Here is a 25,100-nt window from a genome sequence, read left to right on the forward strand (position 1 = left end):
CACCACTTTATTAAGGTCAGAGTGCTTCTCCGCTCACAAGCAAACAAACAAATAAATAAATAAAATCTACAGATGAAGGAGCTTGAATATGTACACATGCATCCATTCTTCCATTTATCACACTAAGTAAATATTGTCTAATCCACTTATACGCACTGATGCGCATATAAGCAATGGTAATTACAATACTTGAATAATAAAGCATACTTTAGTAAAACAGCTCCAGCTCAGTTATATGGTTTCCTGGACACACAATTTATGCTATTATTAGAAGGTTTTATGCAAAGTAACTATGGATTAATTTAAAAGACTCTGCAACTAATTCATCCACCACAAGTAGGCGCCAAACTCCTATTTACCATGATAGTGCTGAAGCGTTAGCAAGGAGCTGTGCATCATTAAGGAGGAGTCATTACTGAATTAATGATTTTGATAATACTGCTTCTATTTATTACAAATGGCCAAACCCAAATGTAGGCTGTGAAAGAATATAATACCTGATCTCTCATTATTATTAACTTAAATGAGATCCAACATTTAAATAAATATTGGCTTTTTGGAATTTGGAATTTCTTCTAGATGAGAGAGAGAGAATGAGATAAAGAAAGAGACTGCTCTGTGAGCTCGATTGACTCCAGTGATCTCATTTGACTGCAGTGACTTTCAAAGAGTAAATGAAACAGGCAGAAATTTTTAGCTCCAACTCCCATCGGTTCTCTATCATTTCTACTTTCAACAGAAAATGTAAATGGTAAATGGACTGGTTCTTATATAGCGCTTTTCTACTCTTTCTGAGCACTCAAAGCGCTGTACACAACTTGTACATTCACCCATTCGCACAAGCACATCTTTCTAAGTGCTTTCTAAGTAACATTCACACACACATTCATACTCCGATGGATGCATCGGAGAGCAATTTGGGGTTAGTATCTTGCCCAAGGATATTTGGCATGCAGACTGGGGAAGCCAGGGATCGAACCACCAACCTTCCGATCAGTAGATGACCTGCTCTACCACCTGAGCTACAGCCACCCCAAATACCACCCCAATGTATTTGTTCTATCATGTGACTTCATCCTCAGCATCCTTACAAATTCTGGAATTATAGGTGACATATTTATTAACAATTCTGATGACAAAAAAAAAATTCCCTTCTTTTTTATTTTTATAGACACTTCTGGTGTAAATATGTCATAAACAAGAGGAGAAAGGCTTGTAGGTTCACATGGCTAAAACTCCAGACTTCGAGTCAAACATCAAGCTCATGTCACAACATATGACATCCACTGCAGTAGTTTCACATGAAGTTGAGGAAAGTTTTTTTCATTCTCTGAAGCATTATTTGTTCAGATTTAAAAGTTATTGGTCAATGTGAAACAGACTTATGATAACTTTATATCATAACTGTATAACTTTACCTCTCATGTGAAAAGCTTCTTTAGTCCTAAGACCAAATGGTGGAGAGTCCGAGGCATTTAAAAACACTAGCAGGGCTTGTCCCTTAAGAGGGTCGTGGATGCACTATTAACCATGGTTAATAGTGGGTCAACTCCCACTAGGGTTTAAATACTACCAGTGCTCCAGGCATTTTCATTCCGGTAGGTTCTATATATGTTCATATCACTCTTTATGGCTTAATAATATTATCGTTGGTGGTCTCGGAGGTTATAGAAATTGCGAACAAACATCGAATGGAGTGACTTTGCAGACATACGTGCTATGTAACAATTCGCTAATTCTTTCACACAACTGTAGGGAAGCCTGCCTATGAAATGGATGTAATATCTTGCCCGATTATCAATGTGGGAGTTTGCATAAACTTTACAATTATGGACACATAATATGGCAACGAGATTTTAGCAGTTCATTGAAAAATGTACAACATTAATTGTGGTAAGGGGTGAACCATGGCTATTACACTCGATGCACTCCAGCTGATTTCATGTATCCGATATTACTAAACGAAGATGTCAGGCTTGGATTGCAGCGGTCAGACTCGGACCGGCACGCAAGGCGAATGCAACGAAAGCGAAAAAGAGCACCCATCGGAGGTAACCCCGCCCCAAAAACATACAAAATTGCGCTCATTTTACGCTAATCTGCACATAACTTTCAGATGAATCACGCACCTGGAATACTGGTGTACATTTACCGTATGTGTATGCACCAGGGCCGTGCAGAGAGGTTTAAAGGGGCGGGTGCTCAAAGTTAAAAAGGGGCACATTGAACCAGGCTGAATAACAACAACACACATTCATCAAGAATCTAATATGGGAAGGGCAGGGCTGTGTTGATCTGAGACTGTAGACATTAAAAAGTCCATAGGAGAGATGGTAGCTGATTAAACAAGTGTCATGAGATAATGACAAAATGCAAAGATTGGTGACAGCACTTGGAACCATAAGGCAACAAAAACTGTGAGAAATAAATTAGGCTCTGCCTGTGAATCACTCTTTGCTTCTCTTCTTCCTTCCATCCCATCATTTCATATATCACTCTCCACTTGCTGTCTATCTGAGAACAAGGCACAACTTGCTATTGCAATAAACTATAATCTAATTATTCCACACCTAACAACTCTCGCACTTAATCTATAATAAAATGATGACAGAAAAATGTTATAGCTGGTACAACTGGTACATGTGCTCTTTGTAATCCAGCTGCTGAGGGATCCACTGCCTTTAGTAGCCTCACACAGCTCCTACTGTTTCCTCCTCATGTCCTTACCAGGCATGTCTGGACAATGTTATATCATGATATTGAAATATATTTTTTTTAAATCCATATACATAAAACACACACATGCACACACACACAGTGACATTTTAGACCTTCTTCAGAATACTGTATATACTATGGGCATCACGGTGCTGATTCAGAATCCTTACATTATTATTTATTACTAGAGCTACAATAATAAAGCAATGAGGAGGGGGAAGTAATAAATATGAAATAATGTATTTATGATTCCATTTGTTTCACTATCCACTCTGTGCAGGGCAAAGCTTATTACATTTTTAAACTGTAGAGATACAATAATTTTACTGCTGTAAAAACCAAATTTTGTCTTATTTAAAATATAAATCTAATATAATCTGCTTCTTAATGTATGTTCTTTAAAATACAGCGTGTGTTTTTTAATATATTATAATTATAATAATGCATAATTATGTGGACATGCATATTAGATTATTAGTTTTTTAGTTTTTTTAGTGAAATATAATCCCCCCAGAAAGGCAGGAAAAGCTCTGTAACTTACTCTAAAACTAAATATGTTCCCTAAAACGGTGACAGAGCTACAGACCCATGACAGCCTTACACAGGTAGCCAGCAGCTATGACCAGCACTACTTGTGCAGTTAATAAAAGGACAGGTCATGTTTGTCGCGCTGTTGCACACACAGCACGCTCGTTTGTTTCAGTTCGTCAGTTGCAACAAGACAATTTACCAACGTGTACGTAATAAGCCAATACTCCTGTGTGCTATACACTACAGTGTACGCTGTACACCTACTTACTGGTTTTGTCGCATCAGTCTGTGTCTCTGAGTTAACTTGTGTTTCTCCTACAGCTCCGGACCGCTAAAAATGCGCGTGCTCTTTGTGAGCTCGTTCCCGGCTCGTAACCAGCGTGTTCTGCCGTCAAGGGCGATCATTGGTTAAATGTGATCATGTGACTGATGCAAGCCAGATCCTTTTATTTAGCAAAACTGTGATTAATAGTTAAATATTATTGTTGAGGGGCACAGACAGGACTCCGCACGCACACACACATTAAAAATAATAAATAATTTTTTTTTAAAAAGTTGCCTCAACAAAAGGGCACTTTGAGCACCCATCAGGAAAGGGGCGGGTGCTCAAGCCCCTCTAGCCCCCCCCCTCTGCACGTGCCTGCTCAAAGGGGTCTTGGATCAGTGTGTACAAAGTGTCATTTTCTGGTTGAGCTTTAATCAATGCCTCCGCTGTTAGAAAGCTCAGCAGTGACGCCTTCTGGGAAAGAGCTTAACTACATGCATATGATCGGCTGCCTCGTTCACCTACAGCAGTGCTGAGGACATTTAACCATGCATGTGACATTTTGTGTGCATTTATAAAGAAATCATCACATATGCACTTACTGCATAAAAAACCCACACAATGTCCAAATATTTGTTTTGTTCTAAAAGAGAAAAAAGCTCTTTAAAAAAAAATCTAAAGTTTACACAACACAAAACACGTTTGTTGATCAGTGTCTGATATGTGGATTTAAGACCTAACAACAACATTTCTACAATTTCCTGTTCTACAAAATTATTTTTACTTGAGACATTTTTTTTCTTAAAAATATATCAAGGGCATTCATTTCTCTACGATGATAAACATCTTTCTGTCTTTTTTTCTTTTTTAGAAAATTGAACAAAAATTAATAAGGTTGTGTATTTGCAGTTTAGCCCTTAATGCTTCTACAAACATTTTAATAGAGCTTTAAAAAAAGTCAATGAAGAAAACAAATACAGTAGTTAAGAGATTTATCATTTTTATTTATTTGTATTTGAATGAAACATGACTGAACGCCATTTTTATGTGAGCAACAAAACACAGGACAGCATCCCCCCAAAATCCCTGATTTCTGTCATATTTTTCTAGCTGATGATTTTCACTAAATTTTGAAAACGATTGCAAGGCTGTCATATTTGACATTAAGTTGAATAAAATAATTATCAAGGCAGCCAGAAGGGGCATAATTGCATCTCATCTGCATATCATTATTGAGATACACACTCGTGACACAGATATACACTCATAACATTCTGGTAAATATTGGGGGGGAAAAAAAATCATAAATTCATTTTATTGGAAAATAAAACAACTTTAAGCAAAGAGTTGCATGACACTGCCAAAAACCTTTGGCCAGCTGATCCAGCTGAAAGCAGTGGGTCAGGCTGTGGTTTGACACTTAAGAACATAATAAATGTAGAGCGACCTTTTAATACCCACACAGGAGAACAGGCAGTGTTGGAGACAGACGGGACAGTTTGATGTTTCTGAGCTCTGAAACTCAAACTGAAAACTACTAAAAGTTGTTAATATGGATGAAATAGATTAATTTGACTGAAATGGATATTACAGATTCTGACTTGTCTCTTTCAGTAACAACTGAATGATTATATGATGGTATTAAAAATTACTAGAAATTTAAAAACTGTTATGTAGAAAAATCACTAATAAAATAACCATGAATCTTCGGTTCCCTAAACTTGTCTAACTGGAGGGGTGTATCATCGATTGTAGGGTGCTGTGTTTGTCTACGTGATGTTGATTCAGTCACACAGAGAGTTCAGTGACACTGACAGGAGCTGGAGGGTTAAAAAAATAAAACAATTTCAGTTAGTCCACTGATCGTGGAATGGCTTTTGTATGAAACATTAGTGAAACTTTTTTTAATTCACAGACTAAAAAAATACGTTTTTTTTCTTAATCTTAAGAATATTAACAGCATTAACAGCCTTGAAGAATGTACATATTTTCCAGCCCAGCTTGGATATCCATCAGTTATTCCCAAAGTAATAATAATAATGAAAAAAGAAGCCAGGAAGAAAGATTCAAGCCTCACATTTAACAATCCACAGTATCAACAAACTAAATTACTCAAATATGTTTTTCTCACCTTTCCAGTTGGTCCTGATAATGCTTTCATTCAGATTTGTGATGATGTCCTCACCACCAGAGAGCTGAAAGACACAGTCGTACCTTCCGCAGTCTTCAGGTGTGACTGATAATATGCTCAGGTCAGCACTCATCTGGAAGGTCTCATCATTGTTGGGGAGGATTTCTCCAAGATAAACATCTTCATGAATCTCCTCCCCATCTTTCCTCCAGAACATCACAGCTCTGCCAGGATAGAAACCTGTAGCGTGGCAGCTGATTGGAGAGGAGGGAGTCTTCTGGAGGAGAGACACTGATGGAAGAACTGGAGAGGAGGAAGATAGAAGTTGTGTAGAGTGAGTGAACGTGGATGAAAGTAGTATTGAAAGTTGAGAAAGAAAAACAAGTAAGGAAAGGAAATGCGAACAGTTAAGGAAAAACGCAATTTGCAGTATTTCCACACGTCATATTTAACTGACATTACTTTAACTTGAGGCTATGAAACAGAAATGTGTTATTTTGTTAAACACCTGCTGGCTCCACAGCTCCACTTGGACCTCTGGTGGGAGGTACCAAAACAAAAGAAATGGGTTTAAGTTTGTCAAATGTTGGAAATCGGCCTCTTGCTTCATCGTCTCACATCCTCAGTAGGCAGCACTACCTTCCCCTCCACTGTTCAAGCATTTTGGTTTGACACCAGCCCCACATTTTCCATTCATGATCTCCACATCCTGAAGGCCTTCTCTTGCCTCCACGTGCTTCGGCAAGGTGCCGAAACTCAACCACTTTATAGGTCTTGAGACATTTCCTCACATTTATACTTTATAAACACTAAATACAGTTTTTATGTTGCATCCTTAACATTAAGCTCCACCTACATGTTTCTCTGATCCTCTTATCATTCTTTTTGTACTCCACAGTTACACAAGCTTAGACTATTTCTGCTGTGTTAACACTAAAGGGGACTCCTGTTATCATCTCCTTACTCCCACTCACTCTCTGCACTCCAACTTTCACACTTCTTTATACTTTGACTTTTCCTACACTCGCAAGCTTTGTCGCCTTTTCCACCTGTTTTTCTCCATTACCCTGGAAGCTCAACACAAGATGAAGGGATTCCAGCTGTGGCTTCTTCACCACATCCTCCCAACTCTTACTGTCTCTACCTTCCAGCCTAGCCTCCTTCTCCTTGTTTCTCTTTCTGTCATTGGCCATCCAGTATCCACCTCCTCTCACCACCTCCTGCTGCTCATTTACCTCTGTATTACTCCCATATACCTCCTCATCGCTCAACTCCATAACTGCTGTTATAGCTATCCACCTCCTTCCCTATCATGTTAGTCTGCCCAACCCTCCCACACTGACTCCACTTTCCAGCTTCCAAGTCCAAAGTCTGCAATCCAAAATAAGCGTCAATTAATCTGTTCAGATTGATATAAACCAGCGTAACAGTCCTCAGCAAAAAATTCCAAACACTCGGGCAAATTTCTCTCAGTCTGGATGTCGCCCCCACCTGTGCATCACTCCTCTCCAGTATGATCATTTTTCACACTGCCAAGTTGTGAAAATGGCCTAAGCTCTGTTACACATGAGCAGTGTTGGTCAAGTTACTTGAAAAAAGTAATCAGTAACTAATTACCGATTACTTCCCCAAAAAGGTAATCCCATTACTTTACTGATTACTTATTTTTTAAAAGTAATTAATTACTTTTTACTTAGTTACTTAGTTACTTTTTAAAAACACGATTTACAACCTGAATAGGTGATAAAGTGATAGATCTTTCAGCCCAATTCTACTTTTTCTACATAATCATCATACAAAATGTAATCAAATGGAAAAGTCTCTTTTTAAAACTTGTTTTATTAGTTTTAATCTTTTAACTTTATGCATCAAGCAAAAATTTAATTATATGCAACATTCACTGACTGGAAGAAATTTGTTTAATATTTAAACCTATTTTCTGCACATTCCAGCACATAAAATATTTTTTTTGTGTGTTTACACTCAGTCTTTCAAATAGATGCAAGTAAAACACAGCAGAAAATAAATAAAGTCAAAGACTAGCGGTCCTGTTGCTCTATTTTCACCTGTAAAGCAGGAGTGGGGTAGGCGGAGGTTTACCCTGGTGCAGGTGTGCAGCGGTCAGTGGAAGAATCCGCGAGTTTCTTTGTGAGTTTCCCATTACGTCGTAGCTACTCGGTGCTTGTTCGGAAGTTTAGGGTTTTTTTCACTGTAAAAAGAAGTTTTCTTCCCACGCACAACGGACACTAATGTTTTTGTCACTTTTTATGGAATCAAACTCAAAGTAAGGTCAGTACTTCCACACTTTAAACGCTGCACGCTCATACTCTCTCTGCACTCGATATATGATCCATTGTTGATCTGCACACAGCTGTTGTCGTGAACGTCGCACTCACTTATGTCACTGTCGTGAGACATTCTTGCAAAAAAATCACGGCTTTAGTAACGCAGCGTTCCTACGGGAAAGTAACGGTAATCTAATTACCGTTTTTGCAATAATAATCCCTTACTTTACTCGTTACCCGAAAAAAGTAATCAGATTAACGTGTTACTGCCCATCTCTGCACATGAGATGATGAAATAGAGCTGAGGTTGTGCTATAATAAAACTGTTTATGATACAGTTGTTCCACATGTTACATTCAACTGTTATCAAATTAAAATGAGGCTTTGAGTGAAGGATTTTTTTATATTGATAAATGCCTGCTGCTTCTGCTCCCCTGAGATCTTTATTGGGAGTAAGACACAACGGGACGAGTCGGTCGAGTCAATCAGTTGCAGTCTGGAAACGTGAAAAGTAGGGTTGCCTGTCTCCTGTGGCTTTGCTTCCCACCTCTGATTTGCTGATTGTCTGCACCTGTGTCTAGTTTCCCTCCTGTGTGATTATCTGCCACACCCTCACTGGTTTCACCTGAGTTCACTCCACACTGTGTGGATATAGTCTTCTCTCTGAGCCTCACAGGTTTCACACTGTTTCACCTTCTGTGTGACCTTCTGTCCTGTCCTTTGTGCTTTACTCGTTACTGCTACTTTTATTTTTTACCTGTCTGTAGCATCTGTATGACATCCCCCTTTACCTCTCCATATCTCTTTGGGAGGCAAAGTGAGCCAGCAAATGTTGTAAATGTTGAATTAAATGTTTGTATGAGTATGATCAGAATCTAGAAACTAAAGGGAATGAGAAGCTCTTTGTGTTGAAATCCTTTTTCTCCTGCTTTTTGGTTGTTAGTATAGGTTTGAGAACTGTTGTTTAAACTTTGTTCAGGAATCTTGGGATTGGAAAGAATGGAAAATTACAAACCTGTTAAGTCTAGGCTGAGGATGTAATAGTCAACCTACACGTTTTTTTCAGAGATAACTATTTTTTATAAATATATTTCAACATAAACTACTGCATATAATATAAAAATAATGCATCCATGAAAATGCTTTGGGTCATGCAATTCGACCTTTTCTCTGCAGGGAACTTCTTGCAGTCTTCCAAACTGTCTTCAGCCAAGTTGGACAAACCACAGTGAGAAAGTTTTGAGCATATCTCAGTTCAGCTCTCTTAGCATCCCATCTTATTTTGGTATTGACAGCCTCTGGTTTCAGTGTGATCCATGTCAGTGTCTTTAGATCAAGCTCGATAAAGTCCTCTCCATCATACCCAAAACGCGTCAATCCGGTCACCTTGCCAGTGGTTTCATCCCATTCACAGCCATCTATCCTCTGTAAAAAGTGGACACCTGGAGAAAGAGAAAGAAAACACTCACTAAAATGAACTTGTTAATATTACTCATTTGGTGAATCACTGCTATTCTTCAAGGTTTGAGCTATGCTCAGATCTGAGCTGATCTGTCAACTTTTTATTAGCATGACTAATAGAAGCTAGCTGAAATGCTGTAACATGTACAAATTAACTTGATGTGATAACTCAAAAATAAAAGATGAAGGGCAAGAGACAGAAACTAATTTAGCCCAGGAGTAGACATCTAGATGACAAATTATAAGAATCAGAACAACTGTACAATTGTTAAGGGCAGGACAAACAACAGTGATTCTGTGGAACCAGCTTCCAGTTTGGATTCAGGAGACAGACACTATCTCTACTTTTAAGATTAGGCTTCAAACTTTCCTTTTTGCTAAAGCATATAGTTAGGGCTGGACCAGGTGACCCTGAATCCTCCCTTAGTTATGCTGCAATAGATGTAGGCTGCCGGGGGATTCCCATGATGCATTGAGTTTTTCCTTTCCAGTCACCTTTCTCGCTCACTATGTATTAATAGACCTCTCTGTGTTGAATCATATCTGTTATTAATCTCTGTCTCTCTTCCACAGCATGTCTTTATCCTGTCTTCCTTCTCTCACCCCAACCAATCACAGCAGATGGCCCCGCCCCTCCCTGAGCCTGGTTCTGCCAGAGGTTTCTTCCTGTTAAAAGGGAGTTTTCCCTTCCCAGTGTGTACAAAGTGTCATTTTCTGGTTGAGCTTTAATCAATGCCTCCGCTGTTAGAAAGCTCAGCAGTGACGCCTTCTGGGAAAGAGCTTAACTACATGCGTATGATCGGCTGCCTCGTTCACCTACAGCAGTGCTGAGGACTTTAACCATGCATGTGACATTTTGTGTGCATTTATAAAGAAATCATCACATATGCACTTACTGCATAAAAAACCCACACAATGTCCAAATATTTGTTTTGTTCTAAAAGAGAAAAAAGCTCTTTAAAAAAAAATCTAAAGTTCACACAACACAAAACACGTTTGTTGATCAGTGTCTGATATGTGGATTTAAGGCCTAACAACAACATTTAACCTGTTCTACAAAATTATTTTTACTTGAGACATTTTTTTTTCTTAAAAATATATCAAGGGCATTCATTTCTCTACGATGATAAACATCTTTCTGTCTTTTTTTCTTTTTTAGAAAATTGAACAAAAATAAATAAGGTTGTGTATTTGCAGTTTAGCCCTTAATGCTTCTACAAACATTTTAATAGAGCTTTAAAAAAAAGTCAATAAAGAAAACAAATAGAGTAGTTAAGAGATTTATCATTTTTATTTATTTGTATTTGAATGAAACATGACTGAATGCCATTTTTATGTGAGCAACAAAACACAGGACAGCATCCCCCCCAAAATCCCTGATTTCTTTCATATTTTTATGCTTTGAGTTTTCTGGCTGATGATTATCACTAAATTTTGAAAACGATTGCGAGGCTGTCATATTTGACATTAAGTTGAATAAAATAATTATCAAGGCAGCCAGAAGGGGTAAAATTGAATCTCATCTGCATATCATTATTGAGATACACACTCGTGACACAGATATACACTCATAACATTCTGGTAAATATTGGGGGGGGGAAAAAAAATCATAAATTCATTTTATTGGAAAATAAAACAACTTTAAGCAAAGAGTTGCATGACACTGCCAAAAACCTTTGGCCAGCTGATCCAGCTGAAAGCAGTGGGTCAGGCTGTGGTTTGACACTTAAGAACATAATAAATGTAGAGCGACCTTTTAATACCCACACAGGAGAACAGGCAGTGTTGGAGACAGACGGGACAGTTTGATGTTTCTGAGCTCTGAAACTCAAACTGAAAACTACTAAAAGTTGTTAATATGGATGAAATAGATTAATTTGACTGAAATGGATATTACAGATTCTGACTTGTCTCTTTCAGTAACAACTGAATGATTATATGATGGTATTAAAAATTACTAGAAATTTAAAAACTGTTATGTAGAAAAATCACTAATAAAATAACCATGAATCTTCGGTTCCCTAAACTTGTCTAACTGGAGGGGTGTATCATCGATTGTAGGGTGCTGTGTTTGTCTACGTGATGTTGATTCAGTCACACAGAGAGTTCAGTGACACTGACAGGAGCTGGAGGGTTAAAAAAATAAAACAATTTCAGTTAGTCCACTGATCGTGGAATGGCTTTTGTATGAAACATTAGTGAAACTTTTTTTAATTCACAGACTAAAAAAATACGTTTTTTTTCTTAATCTTAAGAATATTAACAGCATTAACAGCCTTGAAGAATGTACATATTTTCCAGCCCAGCTTGGATATCCATCAATTATTCCCAAAGTAATAATAATAATGAAAAAAGAAGAAAGATTCAAGCCTCACATTTAACAATCCACAGTATCAACAAACTAAATTACTCAAATATGTTTTTCTCACCTTTCCAGTTGGTCCTGATAATGCTTTCATTCAGATTTGTGATGATATCCTCACCACCAGAGAGCTGAAAGACACAGTCGTACCTTCCGCAGTCTTCAGGTGTGACTGATAATATGCTCAGGTCAGCATTCATCTGGAAGGTCTCATCATTGTTGGGGAGGATTTCTCCAAGATAAACATCTTCATGAATCTCCTCCCCATCTTTCCTCCAGAACATCACGGCTCTGCCAGGATAGAAACCTGTAGCGTGGCAGCTGATTGGAGAGGAGGGAGTCTTCTGGAGGAGAGACACTGATGGAAGAACTGGAGAGGAGGAAGATAGAAGTTGTGTAGAGTGAGTGAACGTGGATGAAAGTAGTATTGAAAGTTGAGAAAGAAAAACAAGTAAGGAAAGGAAATGCGAACAGTTAAGGAAAAACGCAATTTGCAGTATTTCCACACGTCATATTTAACTGACATTACTTTAACTTGAGGCTATGAAACAGAAATGTGTTATTTTGTTAAACACCTGCTGGCTCCACAGCTCCACTTGGACCTCTGGTGGGAGGTACCAAAACAAAAGAAATGGGTTTAAGGTTGTCCAATGTTGGAAATCGGCCTCTTGCTTCATCGTCTCACATCCTCAGTAGGCAGCACTACCTTCCCCTCCACTGTTCAAGCATTTTGGTTTGACACCAGCCCCACATTTTCCATTCATGATCTCCACATCCTGAAGACCTTCTCTTGCCTCCACGTGCTTCGGCAAGGTGCCGAAACTCAACCACTTTATAGGTCTTGAGACATTTCCTCACATTTATACTTTATAAACACTAAATACAGTTTTTATGTTGCATCCTTAACATTAAGCTCCACCTACATGTTTCTCTGATCCTCTTATCATTCTTTTTGTACTCCACAGTTACGCAAGCTTAGACTATTTCTGCTGTGTTAACACTAAAGGGGACTCCTGTTATCATCACCTTACTCCCACTCACTCTCTGCACTCCAACTTTCACACTTCTTTATACTTTGACTTTTCCTACACTCGCAAGCTTTGTCGCCTTTTCCACCTGTTTTTCTCCATTACCCTGGAAGCTCAACACAAGATGAAGGGATTCCAGCTGTGGCTTCTTCACCACATCCTCCCAACTCTTACTGTCTCTACCTTCCAGCCTAGCCTCCTTCTCCTTGTTTCTCTTTCTGTCATTGGCCATCCAGTATCCACCTCCTCTCACCACCTCCTGCTGCTCATTTACCTCTGTATTACTCCCATATACCTCCTCATCGCTCAACTCCATAACTGCTGTTATAGCTATCCACCTCCTTCCCTATCATGTTAGTCTGCCCAACCCTCCCACACTGACTCCACTTTCCAGCTTCCAAGTCCAAAGTCTGCAATCCAAAATAAGCGTCAATTAATCTGTTCAGATTGATATAAACCAGCGTAACAGTTCTCAGCAAAAAATTCCAAACACTCGGGCAAATTTCTCTCAGTCTGGATGTCGCCCCACCTGTGCATCACTCCTCTCCAGTATGATCATTTTTCACACTGCCAAGTTGTGAAAATGGCCTAAGCTCTGCTACACATGTGCAGTGTTGGTCAAGTTACTTGAAAAAAGTAAGACACAACGGGACGAGTCGGTCGAGTCAAACAGTTTCAGTCTGGAAACGTGAAAAGTAGGGTTGCCTGTCTCCTGTCACTTTGCTTCCCACCTCTGATTTGCTGATTGTCTGCACCTGTGTCTAGTTTCCCTCCTGTGTGATTGTCTGCCACACCCTCACTGGTTTCACCTGAGTTCACTCCACACTGTGTGGATATAGGTCGTGTCCAAATTCATGGGCTGCATCCTCCTGAGGCCGCATTTGTAGACCGATTACGTCACAGCGACGCGCCGAAGGCTGTCCAAATTCGTAGACTCCTCCGAATGCAGCCGACAAATGCGTCCTCCTTTTCCCCGAATTTGAAGGATGGGTCGGGTGTGTCCTTCTTGGCCCACCATATCCCAGAATTCATAGCGCGGCCCAGCCAAGCTCCAGTTTCCGGCAATGGCGGCCGCTACTAAGTTTTAAAATTACTCTTATTAATCTTTCTGGGCCACAAAATAAACTTTAAACATATTTTCAGGCTAGAATGTGGGTGTGTAAACTTCAAATATCTGCTCGGTTTGTCAAGATATGACATATTTGCATAAGTGCTTCGACGTTTTTGGTGACGTCTGTCACCCCACCAGCTGAACACAAAAAACGGAGAAAGATTTCGGGGTCCATTTTCGATTTTCGTGCCGCGGCGCTGACAACCGGAAATACTCTGAATTAAGGGCGGGAGTAGATCTAGAAGGCTAGACCGTCCAATTCCATAGCCGTTTACTTCCGGCCTACTACCCGGCCCACGTAGACCGCGAAGACCGGGTCCTCAGGAGGATGCAGCCCATGAATTTGGACACGACCACTGTTTCACCTTCTGTGTGACCTTCTGGTGCTCTCCATGTCCTTTGTGCTTTACTCGTTACTGCTACTTTTATTTTTTACCTGTCTGTAGCATCTGTATGACATCCCCCTTTACCTCTCCATATCTCTTTGGGAGGCAAAGTGAGCCAGCAAATGTTGTAAATGTTGAATTAAATGTTTGTATGAGTATGATCAGAATCTAGAAACTAAAGGGAATGAGAAGCTCTTTGCGTTGAAATCCTTTTTCTCCTGCTTTTTGGTTGTTAGTATAGGTTTGAGAACTGTTGTTTAAACTTTGTTCAGGAATCTTGGGATTGGAAAGAATGGAAAATTACAAACCTGTTAAGTCTAGGCTGAGGGTGTAATAGTCAACCTACACATTTTTTTCAGAGATAACTATTTTTATAAATATATTTCAACATAAACTACTGCATATAATATAAAAATAATGCATCCATGAAAATGCTTTGGGTCATGCGATTCGACCTTTTCTCTGCAGGGAACTTCTTGCAGTGTTCCAAACTGTCTTCAGCCAAGTTGGACAAACCACAGTGAGAAAGTTTTGAGTGTCTCTCAGTTCAGCTCTCTCAGCATCCCATCTTATTTTGGTATTGACAGCCTCTGGTTTCAGTGTGATCCATGTCAGTGTCTTTAGATCAAGCTCGATAAAGTCCTCTCCATCATACCCAAAACGCGTCAATCCGGTCACCTTGCCAGTGGTTTCATCCCATTCACAGCCATCTATCCTCTGTAAAAAGTGGACACCTGGAGAAAGAGAAAGAAAACACTCACTAAAATGAACTTGTTAATATTACTCATTTGGTGAATCACTGCTATTCCTCAAGGTTTGAGCTATGCTCAGATCTGAGCTGATCTGTCAACTTTTTATTAGCATGACTAATAGAAGCTAGCTGAAATGCTGTAACATGTACAAATTAACTTGATGTGATAACTCAAAAATAAAAGATGAAGGACAAGAGACAGAAACTAATTTAGCCCAGGAGTAGACATCTAGATGACAAATTATAAGAATCAGAACAACTGTTAAGATACAATTGTTAAGGGCAGGACAAACAACAGTGATTATAACTGATTGTTTTATCACAGTTTTAAGTATGTTCACATCTACAAGGTTTGATGATTCCTGGATTCAGTGGAGAAGTACGGAGCCCCGCAGGGGACATGGGAGAAAAAAAAATTAAGACGGACTTTTGCGAGATCTCGCAAAACTAACTTGGGATCTCGCAAAACTTTTGCGAGATCTCGCAAAACAAACTCGGGATCTCGCAAAACTTTTGCCGACCGGGAGGTCGAGGCATGATGTGCCGGGAAAGCGGTGTTCCTCCCGGCTGTAGTAGGTCTCGACCTCCCGATAGCTCGAAGCTAATGGGAGGTCTCGACCTCCCGTTAGCTTCAAGCTAATGGGAAGAATGCGGCTAAAACTTTTGCGAGATCTCGCAAAAGTTTTGCGAGATCCCGAGTTTGTTTTGCGAGATCTCGTAAAACTTTTGTGAGATCTCGCAAAAGTCCGTCTTAATTTTTTTTTCTCCCATGTCCCCTGCGGGGCTCCGTAGAGAAGTAAATATTTAAGACTTTAGATCTTTAATTACAAAATGTAAAAAAAAATAATAATTTACTTAAATTACTTTTGTGTAGGTATTTGCATAATTTGTCCTGACTGGTGTAAGGAATAACATAAAATATCACACCTCCAGTTTGGTTGAAATCCTGCTTCACAGTGGACATTGTATCTGTGAAGAAGGGTGGCAGATTCTCAAAGCACGCGTGAGTGTAATGCTGTAAATGCCGAGGGTCTTTGTCTAGTATTTTCTTCGCCCAGTCCTGTTTTATTTCCAATATCCTGTTTCTGAGGTCACAGTAACCCACCTCAATGCCATCAACCATCCCAACACCCATAAACTCTGAGATGTTTGGGTTTCCAGAAGATGCAGTGATGAAATACTTGAGTGAGTGTCTCTCTGTGGGGCGAACAATGTTTATATTGTTAGTAAATAAGTCAATAAAACATACGAATATAATGTGAAACATGATGCATTCAGTATGATTTGGTGAACACATTCTTGTATGAGAATCAGTAAAAGTGATGTGTGTGTGTGTGTGTGTGTGTGTGTGTGTGTGTGTGTGTGTGTGTGTGTGTGTGTGTGAAGAAAATCTTAACGTTATTTATATTTTGACAAAGATGTGGATGAAGTTATTAGTTAACTGGAGTATTAAATTGGCTTTTTTCAAAATAAGACATAAGTGCAAATATACAAACAATTTATTTACATTTCACAATCAAATATCACAGACTACTGGGATCAGAGGGCATGTCAATGTGATTGGCTGCTGAGTGAAACCACCTCTACGGCATATTTGGTTCCAATGGACTCTGACTAACTGATAGGTAAATAATAAACCAGTGTGAGTAAAGAAAATAAAAGTTTTCCCTTTTCTGAACTACAAAAATATTGATAATAATCAGCCTAAATCTTTAAAAACTACTTTAATGAGATAAATCCGATTTGAACCTTTTATATAAGAAAACCTGACTTCTTTCACACTTTTTACATCAAACCTTTTCATCTGTATCATTTATGATAGTAATGAAAAAGAGTTGTGACACCAGTAAAATTCATACACATGATAAAATATATATTTGTCCTGTTTTATATTCTCATAAAATGATTAAATGAGCATTGATACTGAGTCTATGAACTACCTACAAAAGCAAAATCTGTGTTCAGATTCATTTTATTGGAAAATAAAACAACTTTAAGCAAAGAGTTGCATGACACTGCCAAAAACCTTTGGCCAGCTGATCCAGCTGAAAGCAGTGGGTCAGGCTGTGGTTTGACACTTAAGAACATAATAAATGTAGAGCGACCTTTTAATACCCACACAGGAGAACAGGCAGTGTTGGAGACAGACGGGACAGTTTGATGTTTCTGAGCTCTGAAACTCAAACTGAAAACTACTAAAAGTTGTTAATATGGATGAAATAGATTAATTTGACTGAAATGGATATTACAGATTCTGACTTGTCTCTTTCAGTAACAACTGAATGATTATATGATGGTATTAAAAATTACTAGAAATTTAAAAACTGTTATGTAGAAAAATCACTAATAAAATAACCATGAATCTTCGGTTCCCTAAACTTGTCTAACTGGAGGGGTGTATCATCGATTGTAGGGTGCTGTGTTTGTCTACGTGATGTTGATTCAGTCACACAGAGAGTTCAGTGACACTGACAGGAGCTGGAGGGTTAAAAAAATAAAACAATTTCAGTTAGTCCACTGATCGTGGAATGGCTTTTGTATGAAACATTAGTGAAACTTTTTTTAATTCAGACTAAAAAAATACGTTTTTTTTCTTAATCTTAAGAATATTAACAGCATTAACAGCCTTGAAGAATGTACATATTTTCCAGCCCAGCTTGGATCTCCATCAGTTATTCCCAAAGTAATAATAATAATGAAAAAAGAAGCCAGGAAGAAAGATTCAAGCCTCACATTTAACAATCCACAGTATCAACAAACTAAATTACTCAAATATGTTTTTCTCACCTTTCAAGTTGGTCCTGATAATGCTTTCATTCAGATTTGTGATGATCTTCTCACCACCAGAGAGCTGAAAGACACAGTCGTACCTTCCCCAGTCTTCAGGTGTGACTGATAATATGCTCAGGTCAGCACTCATCTGGAAGGTCTCATCATTGTTGGGGAGGATTTCTCCAAGATAAACATCTTCATGAATCTCCTCCCCATCTTTCCTCCAGAACATCACGGCTCTGCCAGGATAGAAACCTGTAGCGTGGCAGCTGATTGGAGAGGAGGGAGTCTTCTGGAGGAGAGACACTGATGGAAGAACTGGAGAGGAGGAAGATAGAAGTTGTGTAGAGTGAGTGAACGTGGATGAAAGTAGTATTGAAAGTTGAGAAAGAAAAACAAGTAAGGAAAGGAAATGCGAACAGTTAAGGAAAAACGCAGTTTGCAGTATTTCCACACGTCATATTTAACTGACATTACTTTAACTTGAGGCTATGAAACAGAAATGTGTTATTTTGTTAAACACCTGCTGGCTCCACAGCTCCACTTGGACCTCTGGTGGGAGGTACCAAAACAAAAGAAATGGGTTTAAGGTTGTTCAATGTTGGAAATCGGCCTCTTGCTTCATCGTCTCACATCCTCAGTAGGCAGCACTACCTTCCCCTCCACTGTTCAAGCATTTTGGTTTGACACCAGCCCCACATTTTCCATTCATGATCTCCACATCCTGAAGACCTTCTCTTGCCTCCACGTGCTTCGGCAAGGTGCCGAAACTCAACCACTTTATAGGTCTTGAGACATTTCCTCACATTTATACTTTATAAACACTAAATACAGTTTTTATGTTGCATCCTTAACATTAAGCTCCACCTACATGTTTCTCTGATCCTCTTATCATTCTTTTTGTACTCCACAGTTACGCAAGCTTAGACTATTTCTGCTATGTTAACACTAAAGGGGACTCCTGTTATCATCACCTTACTCCCACTCACTCTCTGCACTCCAACTTTCACACTTCTTTATACTTTGACTTTTCCTACACTCGCAAGCTTTGTCGCCTTTTCCACCTGTTTTTCTCCATTACCCTGGAAGCTCAACACAAGATGAAGGGATTCCAGCTGTGGCTTCTTCACCACATCCTCCCAACTCTTACTGTCTCTACCTTCCAGCCTAGCCTCCTTCTCCTTGTTTCTCTTTCTGTCATTGGCCCTCCAGTATCCACCTCCTCTCACCACCTCCTGCTGCTCATTTACCTCTGTATTACTCCCATATACAGTGGGGCAAAAAAGTATCTAGTCAGCCACCGATTGTGCAAGTTCCCCCACTTAAAATGATGACAGAGGTCAATAATTTGCACCAGAGGTACACTTCAACTGTGAGAGACAGAATGTGAAAAAAAAATCCATGAATTCACATGGTAGGATTTGTAAAGAATTTATTCGTAAATCAGGGTGGAAAATAAGTATTTGGTCACCTCAAACAAGGAAAATCCCTGGCTCTCACAGACCTGTAACGTCTTCTGTAAGAAGCTTTTCTGTCCCCCACTCGTTACCTGTATGAATGGCACCTGTTTGACCTCATCATCTGTATAAAAGACACCTGTCCACAGCCTCAACCAGTCAGACTCCAAACTCCGCCATGGCCAAGACCAAAGAGCTTTCGAAGGACACCAGGAAAAGAATTGTAGACCTGCACCAGACTGGGAAGAGTGAATCTACAATAGGCAAGTAGCTTGGTGTGAAAAAATCAACTCTGAGAGCAATCATCAGAAAATGGAAGACATACAAGACCACTGATAATCTCCCTCGATCTGGGGCTCCACGCAAGATCTCATCCCGTGGGGTCAAAATGATCATGAGAACGGTGAGCAAAGATCCCAGAACCACACGGGGGGACCTGGTGAATGACCTGCAGAGAGCTGGGACCAAAGTAACAAAGGTCACCATCAGTAACACACTACAACGGCAGGGAATCAAATCCCGCAGTGCCAGACGTGTTCCGCTGCTGAAGCCAGTGCATGTCCAGGCCCGTCTGAAGTTTGCCAGAGAGCACATGGATGATACAGCAGAGGATTGGGAGAATGTCATGTGGTCAGATGAAACCAAAGTAGAACTTTTTGGTATAAACTCAACTCGTCGTGTTTGGAGGAAGAAGAATACTGAGTTGCATCCCAAGAACACCATACCTACTGTGAAGCATGGGGGTGGAAACATCATGCTATGGGGCTGTTTTTCTGCCAAGGGGACAGGACGACTGATCCGTGTTAAGGACAGAATGAATGGGGCCAAGTATCGTGAGATTTTGAGCCAAAACCTCCTTCCATCAGTGAGAACTTTGAAGATGAAACGAGGCTGGGTCTTCCAACATGACAATGATCCAAAACACACCGCCCGGGCAACAAAGGAGTGGCTCCGTAAGAAGCATTTGAAAGTCCTGGAGTGGCCTAGCCAGTCTCCAGACCTCAACCCCATAGAAAATCTGTGGCGGGAGTTGAAAGTCCGTGTTGCTTGGCGACAGCCCCAAAACATCACTGCTCTTGAGAAGATCTGCATGGAGGAATGGGCCAAAATACCAGCTACTGTGTGTGCAAACCTGGTAAAGACCTATAGTAAACGTTTGACCTCTGTTATTGCCAACAAAGGTTATGTTACAAAGTATTGAGTTGTATTTTTGTTATTGACCAAATACTTATTTTCCACCCTGATTTACGAATAAATTCTTTACAAATCCTACCATGTGAATTCATGGATTTTTTTTTTTCCCATTCTGTCTCTCACAGTTGAAGTGTACCTCTGGTGCAAATTACTGACCTCTGTCATCATTTTAAGTGGGGGAACTTGCACAATCGGTGGCTGACTAAATACTTTTTTGCCCCACTGTATGTATGTATGTATGTATGTATGTATGTATGTATGTATGTATGTATGTATATATATATATATATATGTATGTATGTATGTATGTATGTATATGTATGTATATATATATATATATATGTGTGTATATATATATATATGTATATATATATATATATGTGTATATATATATATATATGTATATATATGTATATATATGTCACATAACTTTGCCGATATGTGGCCAACAGCAATGTTTTAATGTTCTTCGTTATTAAACATTCGCACATAAATAAGTGACGTCATGTTCAGTACTTACTTTTGACAGTTCACTTTTCGGCCGCTCCCTTCTGCCGTATTTTGCGGCAAAATTATCCACACCCACCGCCGCGCTATGAATTGTGGGATATATGGGACCATGAAGCGTGCACCGGACCACGCTTGATATTTGGGGAAATCGACGGCGCATTTGGAGTATGCATTTGAAGTACACTTCGAATTGGGACAGCCGTCGTCGAATGGCGGTGACGTAATCGCACTTAAAATGCGTACTTCAAGCGTGCAGACCCTGAATTGGGACACAGCAATAGTCTTCTCTCTGAGCCTCACAGGTTTCACACTGTTTCACCTTCTGTGTGACCTTCTGGTGCTCTCCATGTCCTTTGTGCTTTACTCGTTACTGCTACTTTTATTTTTTACCTGTCTGTAGCATCTGTATGACATCCCCCTTTACCTCTCCATATCTCTTTGGGAGGCAAAGTGAGCCAGCAAATGTTGTAAATGTTGAATTAAATGTTTGTATGAGTATGATCAGAATCTAGAAACTAAAGGGAATGAGAAGCTCTTTGTGTTGAAATCCTTTTTCTCCTGCTTTTTGGTTGTTAGTATAGGTTTGAGAACTGTTGTTTAAACTTTGTTCAGGAATCTTGGGATTGGAAAGAATGGAAAATTACAAACCTGTTAAGTCTAGGCTGAGGATGTAATAGTCAACCTACACGTTTTTTTCAGAGATAACTATTTTTTATAAATATATTTCAACATAAACTACTGCATATAATATAAAAATAATGCATCCATGAAAATGCTTTGGGTCATGCAATTCGACCTTTTCTCTGCAGGAAACTTCTTGCAGTCTTCCAAACTGTCTTCAGCCAAGTTGGACAAACCACAGTGAGAAAGTTTTGAGTATATCTCAGGTCAGCTCTCTCAGCATCCCATCTTATTTTGGTATTGACAGCCTCTGGTTTCAGTGTGATCCATGTCGGTGTCTTTAGATCAAGCTCGATAAAGTCCTCTCCATCATACCCAAAACGCGTCAATCCGGTCACCTTGCCAGTGGTTTCATCCCATTCACAGCCTTCTATACTCTGTAAAAAGTGGACACCTGGAGAAAGAGAAAGAAAACACTCACTAAAATGAACTTGTTAATATTACTCATTTGGTGAATCACTGCTCTTCCTCAAGGTTTGAGCTATGCTCAGATCTGAGCTGATCTGTCAACTTTTTATTAGCATGACTAATAGAAGCTAGCTGAAATGCTGTAACATGTACAAATTAACTTGATGTGATAACTCAAAAATAAAAGATGAAGGACAAGAGACAGAAACTAATTTAGCCCAGGAGTAGACATCTAGATGACAAATTATAAGAATCAGAACAACTGTTAAGATACAGTTGTTAAGGGCAGGACAAACAACAGTGATTATAACTGATTGTTTTATCACAGTTTTAAGTATGTTCACATCTACAAGGTTTGATGATTCCTGGATTCAGTGGAGAAGTACGGAGCCCCGCAGGGGACATGGGAGAAAAAAAAATTAAGACGGACTTACTAACTTGGGATCTCGCAAAAGTTTTGCGAGATCTCGCAAAACAAACTCGGGATCTCGCAAAACAAACTCGGGATCTCGCAAAACTTTTGCGAGATCTCGCAAAACAAACTCGGGATCTCGCAAAACTTTTGCGAGATCTCGCAAAACTTTTGCGAGATCTCGCAAAACAAACTCGGGATCTCGCAAAACAAACTCTGGATCTCGCAAAACAAACTCGGGATCTCGCAAAACAAACTCGGGATCTCGCAAAACTTTTGCGAGATCTCGCAAAAACAAACTCGGGATCTCGCAAAACTTTTGCGAGATCTCGCAAACGTTTTAGCCGCATTCTTCGGATGCTGGCTCGAAGCTAACCGGGAGGTCGAGGCACGATGTGCCGGGAAAGCGGTGTTCCTCCCGGCTGTAGTAGGTCTCGACCTCCCGATAGCTCGAAGCTAATGGGAAGAATGCGGCTAAAACTTTTGCGAGATTTCGCAAAAGTTTTGCGAGATCCCGAGTTTGTTTTGCGAGATCTCGTAAAACTTTTGCGAGATCTCGCAAAAGTCCGTCTTAATTTTTTTTTCTCCCATGTCCCCTGCGGGGCTCCGTAGAGAAGTAAATATTTAAGACTTTAGATCTTTAATTACAAAATGTAAAAAAAAATAATAATTTACTTAAATCACTTTTGTGTAGGTATTTGTATAATTTGTCCTGACTGGTGTAAGGAATAACATAAAATATCACACCTCCAGTTTGGTTGAAATCCTGCTTCACAGTGGACATTGTATTTGTGAAGAAGGGTGGCAAATTCTCAAAGCACATATGAGTGTAATGCTGTAACTGCCGACGGTCTTTGTCTACTATTTTCTTCGCCCAGTCCTGTTTTATTTCCAATATCCTGTTTCTGAGGTCACAGTAACCCACCTCAATGCCATCAACCATCCCAACACCCATAAACTCTGAGATGTTTGGGTTTCCAGAAGATGCAGTGATGAAATACTTGAGTGAGTGTCTCTCTGTGGGGCGAACAATGTTTATATTGTTAGTAAATAAGTCAATAAAACATACGAATATAATGTGAAACATGATGCATTCAGTATGATTTGGTGAACACATTCTTGTATGAGAATCAGTAAAAGTGATGTGTGTGTGTGTGTGTGTGTGAAGAAAATCTTAACGTTATTTATATTTTGACAAAGATGTGGATGAAGTTATTAGTTAACTGGAGTATTAAATTGGCTTTTTTCAAAATAAGACATAAGTGCAAATATACAAACAATTTATTTACATTTCACAATCAAATATCACAGACTACTGGGATCAGAGGGCATGTCAATGTGATTGGCTGCTGAGTGAAACCACCTCTACGGCATATTTGGTTCCAATGGACTCTGACTAACTGATAGGTAAATAATAAACCAGTGTGAGTAAAGAAAATAAAAGTTTTCCCTTTTCTGAACTACAAAAATATTGATAATAATCAGCCTAAATCTTTAAAAACTACTTTAATGAGATAAATCTGATTTGAACCTTTTATATAAGAAAACCTGACTTCTTTCACACTTTTTACATCAAACCTTTTCATCTGTATCATTTATGATAGTAATGAAAAAGAGTTGTGACACCAGTAAAATTCATACACATGATAAAATATATATTTGTCCTGTTTTATATTCTCATAAAATGATTAAATGAGCATTGATACTGAGTCTATGAACTACCTACAAAAGCAAAACAAATATGCTGCTGTTTACAGATTTGATTAAATGGTTTTTTTTACCTGCAAATACAGCCGGGCAGAAGAGAAGCAACATAAATAACTTCATCCTTTCTGTATGGTTAAAGCTCCAGGATTTTCAGACCTTGAAAATATGATGGACTTGACTTGGAACTGTGCTAGATTCAAACCGTCACCCACCAGATCAACTCTCTGATGAAATAAGTCCTCCAAACTAAACAATTATATTTGCTCTTACGCTCAGATACGGCCCACAGTTTCCAAAATGAGCCCACCTACAGCTGGCAGAAGAAACGCAAAAGGGAGTTCCCACAGACTTTTCACTGTTAAGAGATGGCATGTCATTTTACAACCAGCTTTTTATTAATGCTCTATGCTGAAATAAAAAGCCCCAAGCAGGCATGGGTAAGGACAAATCTCTGAGCAAGTGACAGAAAGATGTCAGAAAGCTTGTTGGGACTAAAAGAACTGAAAGGCTCTGAACAGCAGTGGAGTCAAATGATGGATACTCGGCTCCCCTCAGATGCAGAAAGTAACAGAAGGTATGGAGTTTGCAGGAGTTTAGCTGCTGGTGTTATATGAAGAATCTGTAACTAGCAACACTACAAGAGAGTCCAGGCAGGATTAATAATTTAAAAAAAAAACTGAATAATTGAAAATTACACATTATTCCTGTGTCCAATCACCTGAATTCAAAGTACATATGGCATAAATTTACTGATACACTTATACAGGTCTTTCTGTAATCTTCTATTATGCAGCTCACACTGAGACCATTCTTTCTTCCTCTTTCAATAAGTGTGATGTGTTTTTAGTGAAGCTTTAGTCCTCATAGGATTATAGTATGGTATGTGTCATGCAGTGTTGGTCAAGTTACTTGAAAAAAGTAATCAGTAAC

At 39.2% G+C, this 25,100-nt stretch overlaps 2 protein-coding genes across 2 annotated transcripts; both read right to left on the bottom strand.

Annotated features, from left to right (window-relative positions):
* Positions 1-4,526: 4,526 nt before the first annotated feature.
* LOC146492730 (major histocompatibility complex class I-related protein 1-like) lies at positions 4,527-16,226 on the bottom strand. The gene is made up of 5 exons (XM_085147948.1): positions 15,957-16,226; positions 14,734-15,012; positions 11,821-12,123; positions 5,646-5,948; positions 4,527-5,334 (listed from the first exon to the last, which is right to left on the bottom strand). Exons 1-5 carry the CDS (start codon positions 16,162-16,164, stop codon positions 5,303-5,305), a joined length of 1,125 nt encoding a protein of 374 aa, XP_085004074.1. The 5' UTR covers positions 16,165-16,226; the 3' UTR covers positions 4,527-5,302.
* A 946-nt stretch (positions 16,227-17,172) lies between these two features.
* On the bottom strand, positions 17,173-24,784 carry LOC146492731 (major histocompatibility complex class I-related protein 1-like). The gene is made up of 5 exons (XM_085147980.1): positions 24,245-24,784; positions 23,211-23,480; positions 21,759-22,037; positions 17,817-18,119; positions 17,173-17,507 (listed from the first exon to the last, which is right to left on the bottom strand). Exons 1-5 carry the CDS (start codon positions 24,288-24,290, stop codon positions 17,476-17,478), a joined length of 930 nt encoding a protein of 309 aa, XP_085004106.1. The 5' UTR covers positions 24,291-24,784; the 3' UTR covers positions 17,173-17,475.
* Positions 24,785-25,100: the final 316 nt, after the last annotated feature.

Source organism: Neolamprologus multifasciatus, chromosome 22 (assembly GCF_963576455.1).
Source record: "Neolamprologus multifasciatus chromosome 22, fNeoMul1.2, whole genome shotgun sequence".
Taxonomy (NCBI): domain Eukaryota; kingdom Metazoa; phylum Chordata; class Actinopteri; order Cichliformes; family Cichlidae; genus Neolamprologus; species Neolamprologus multifasciatus.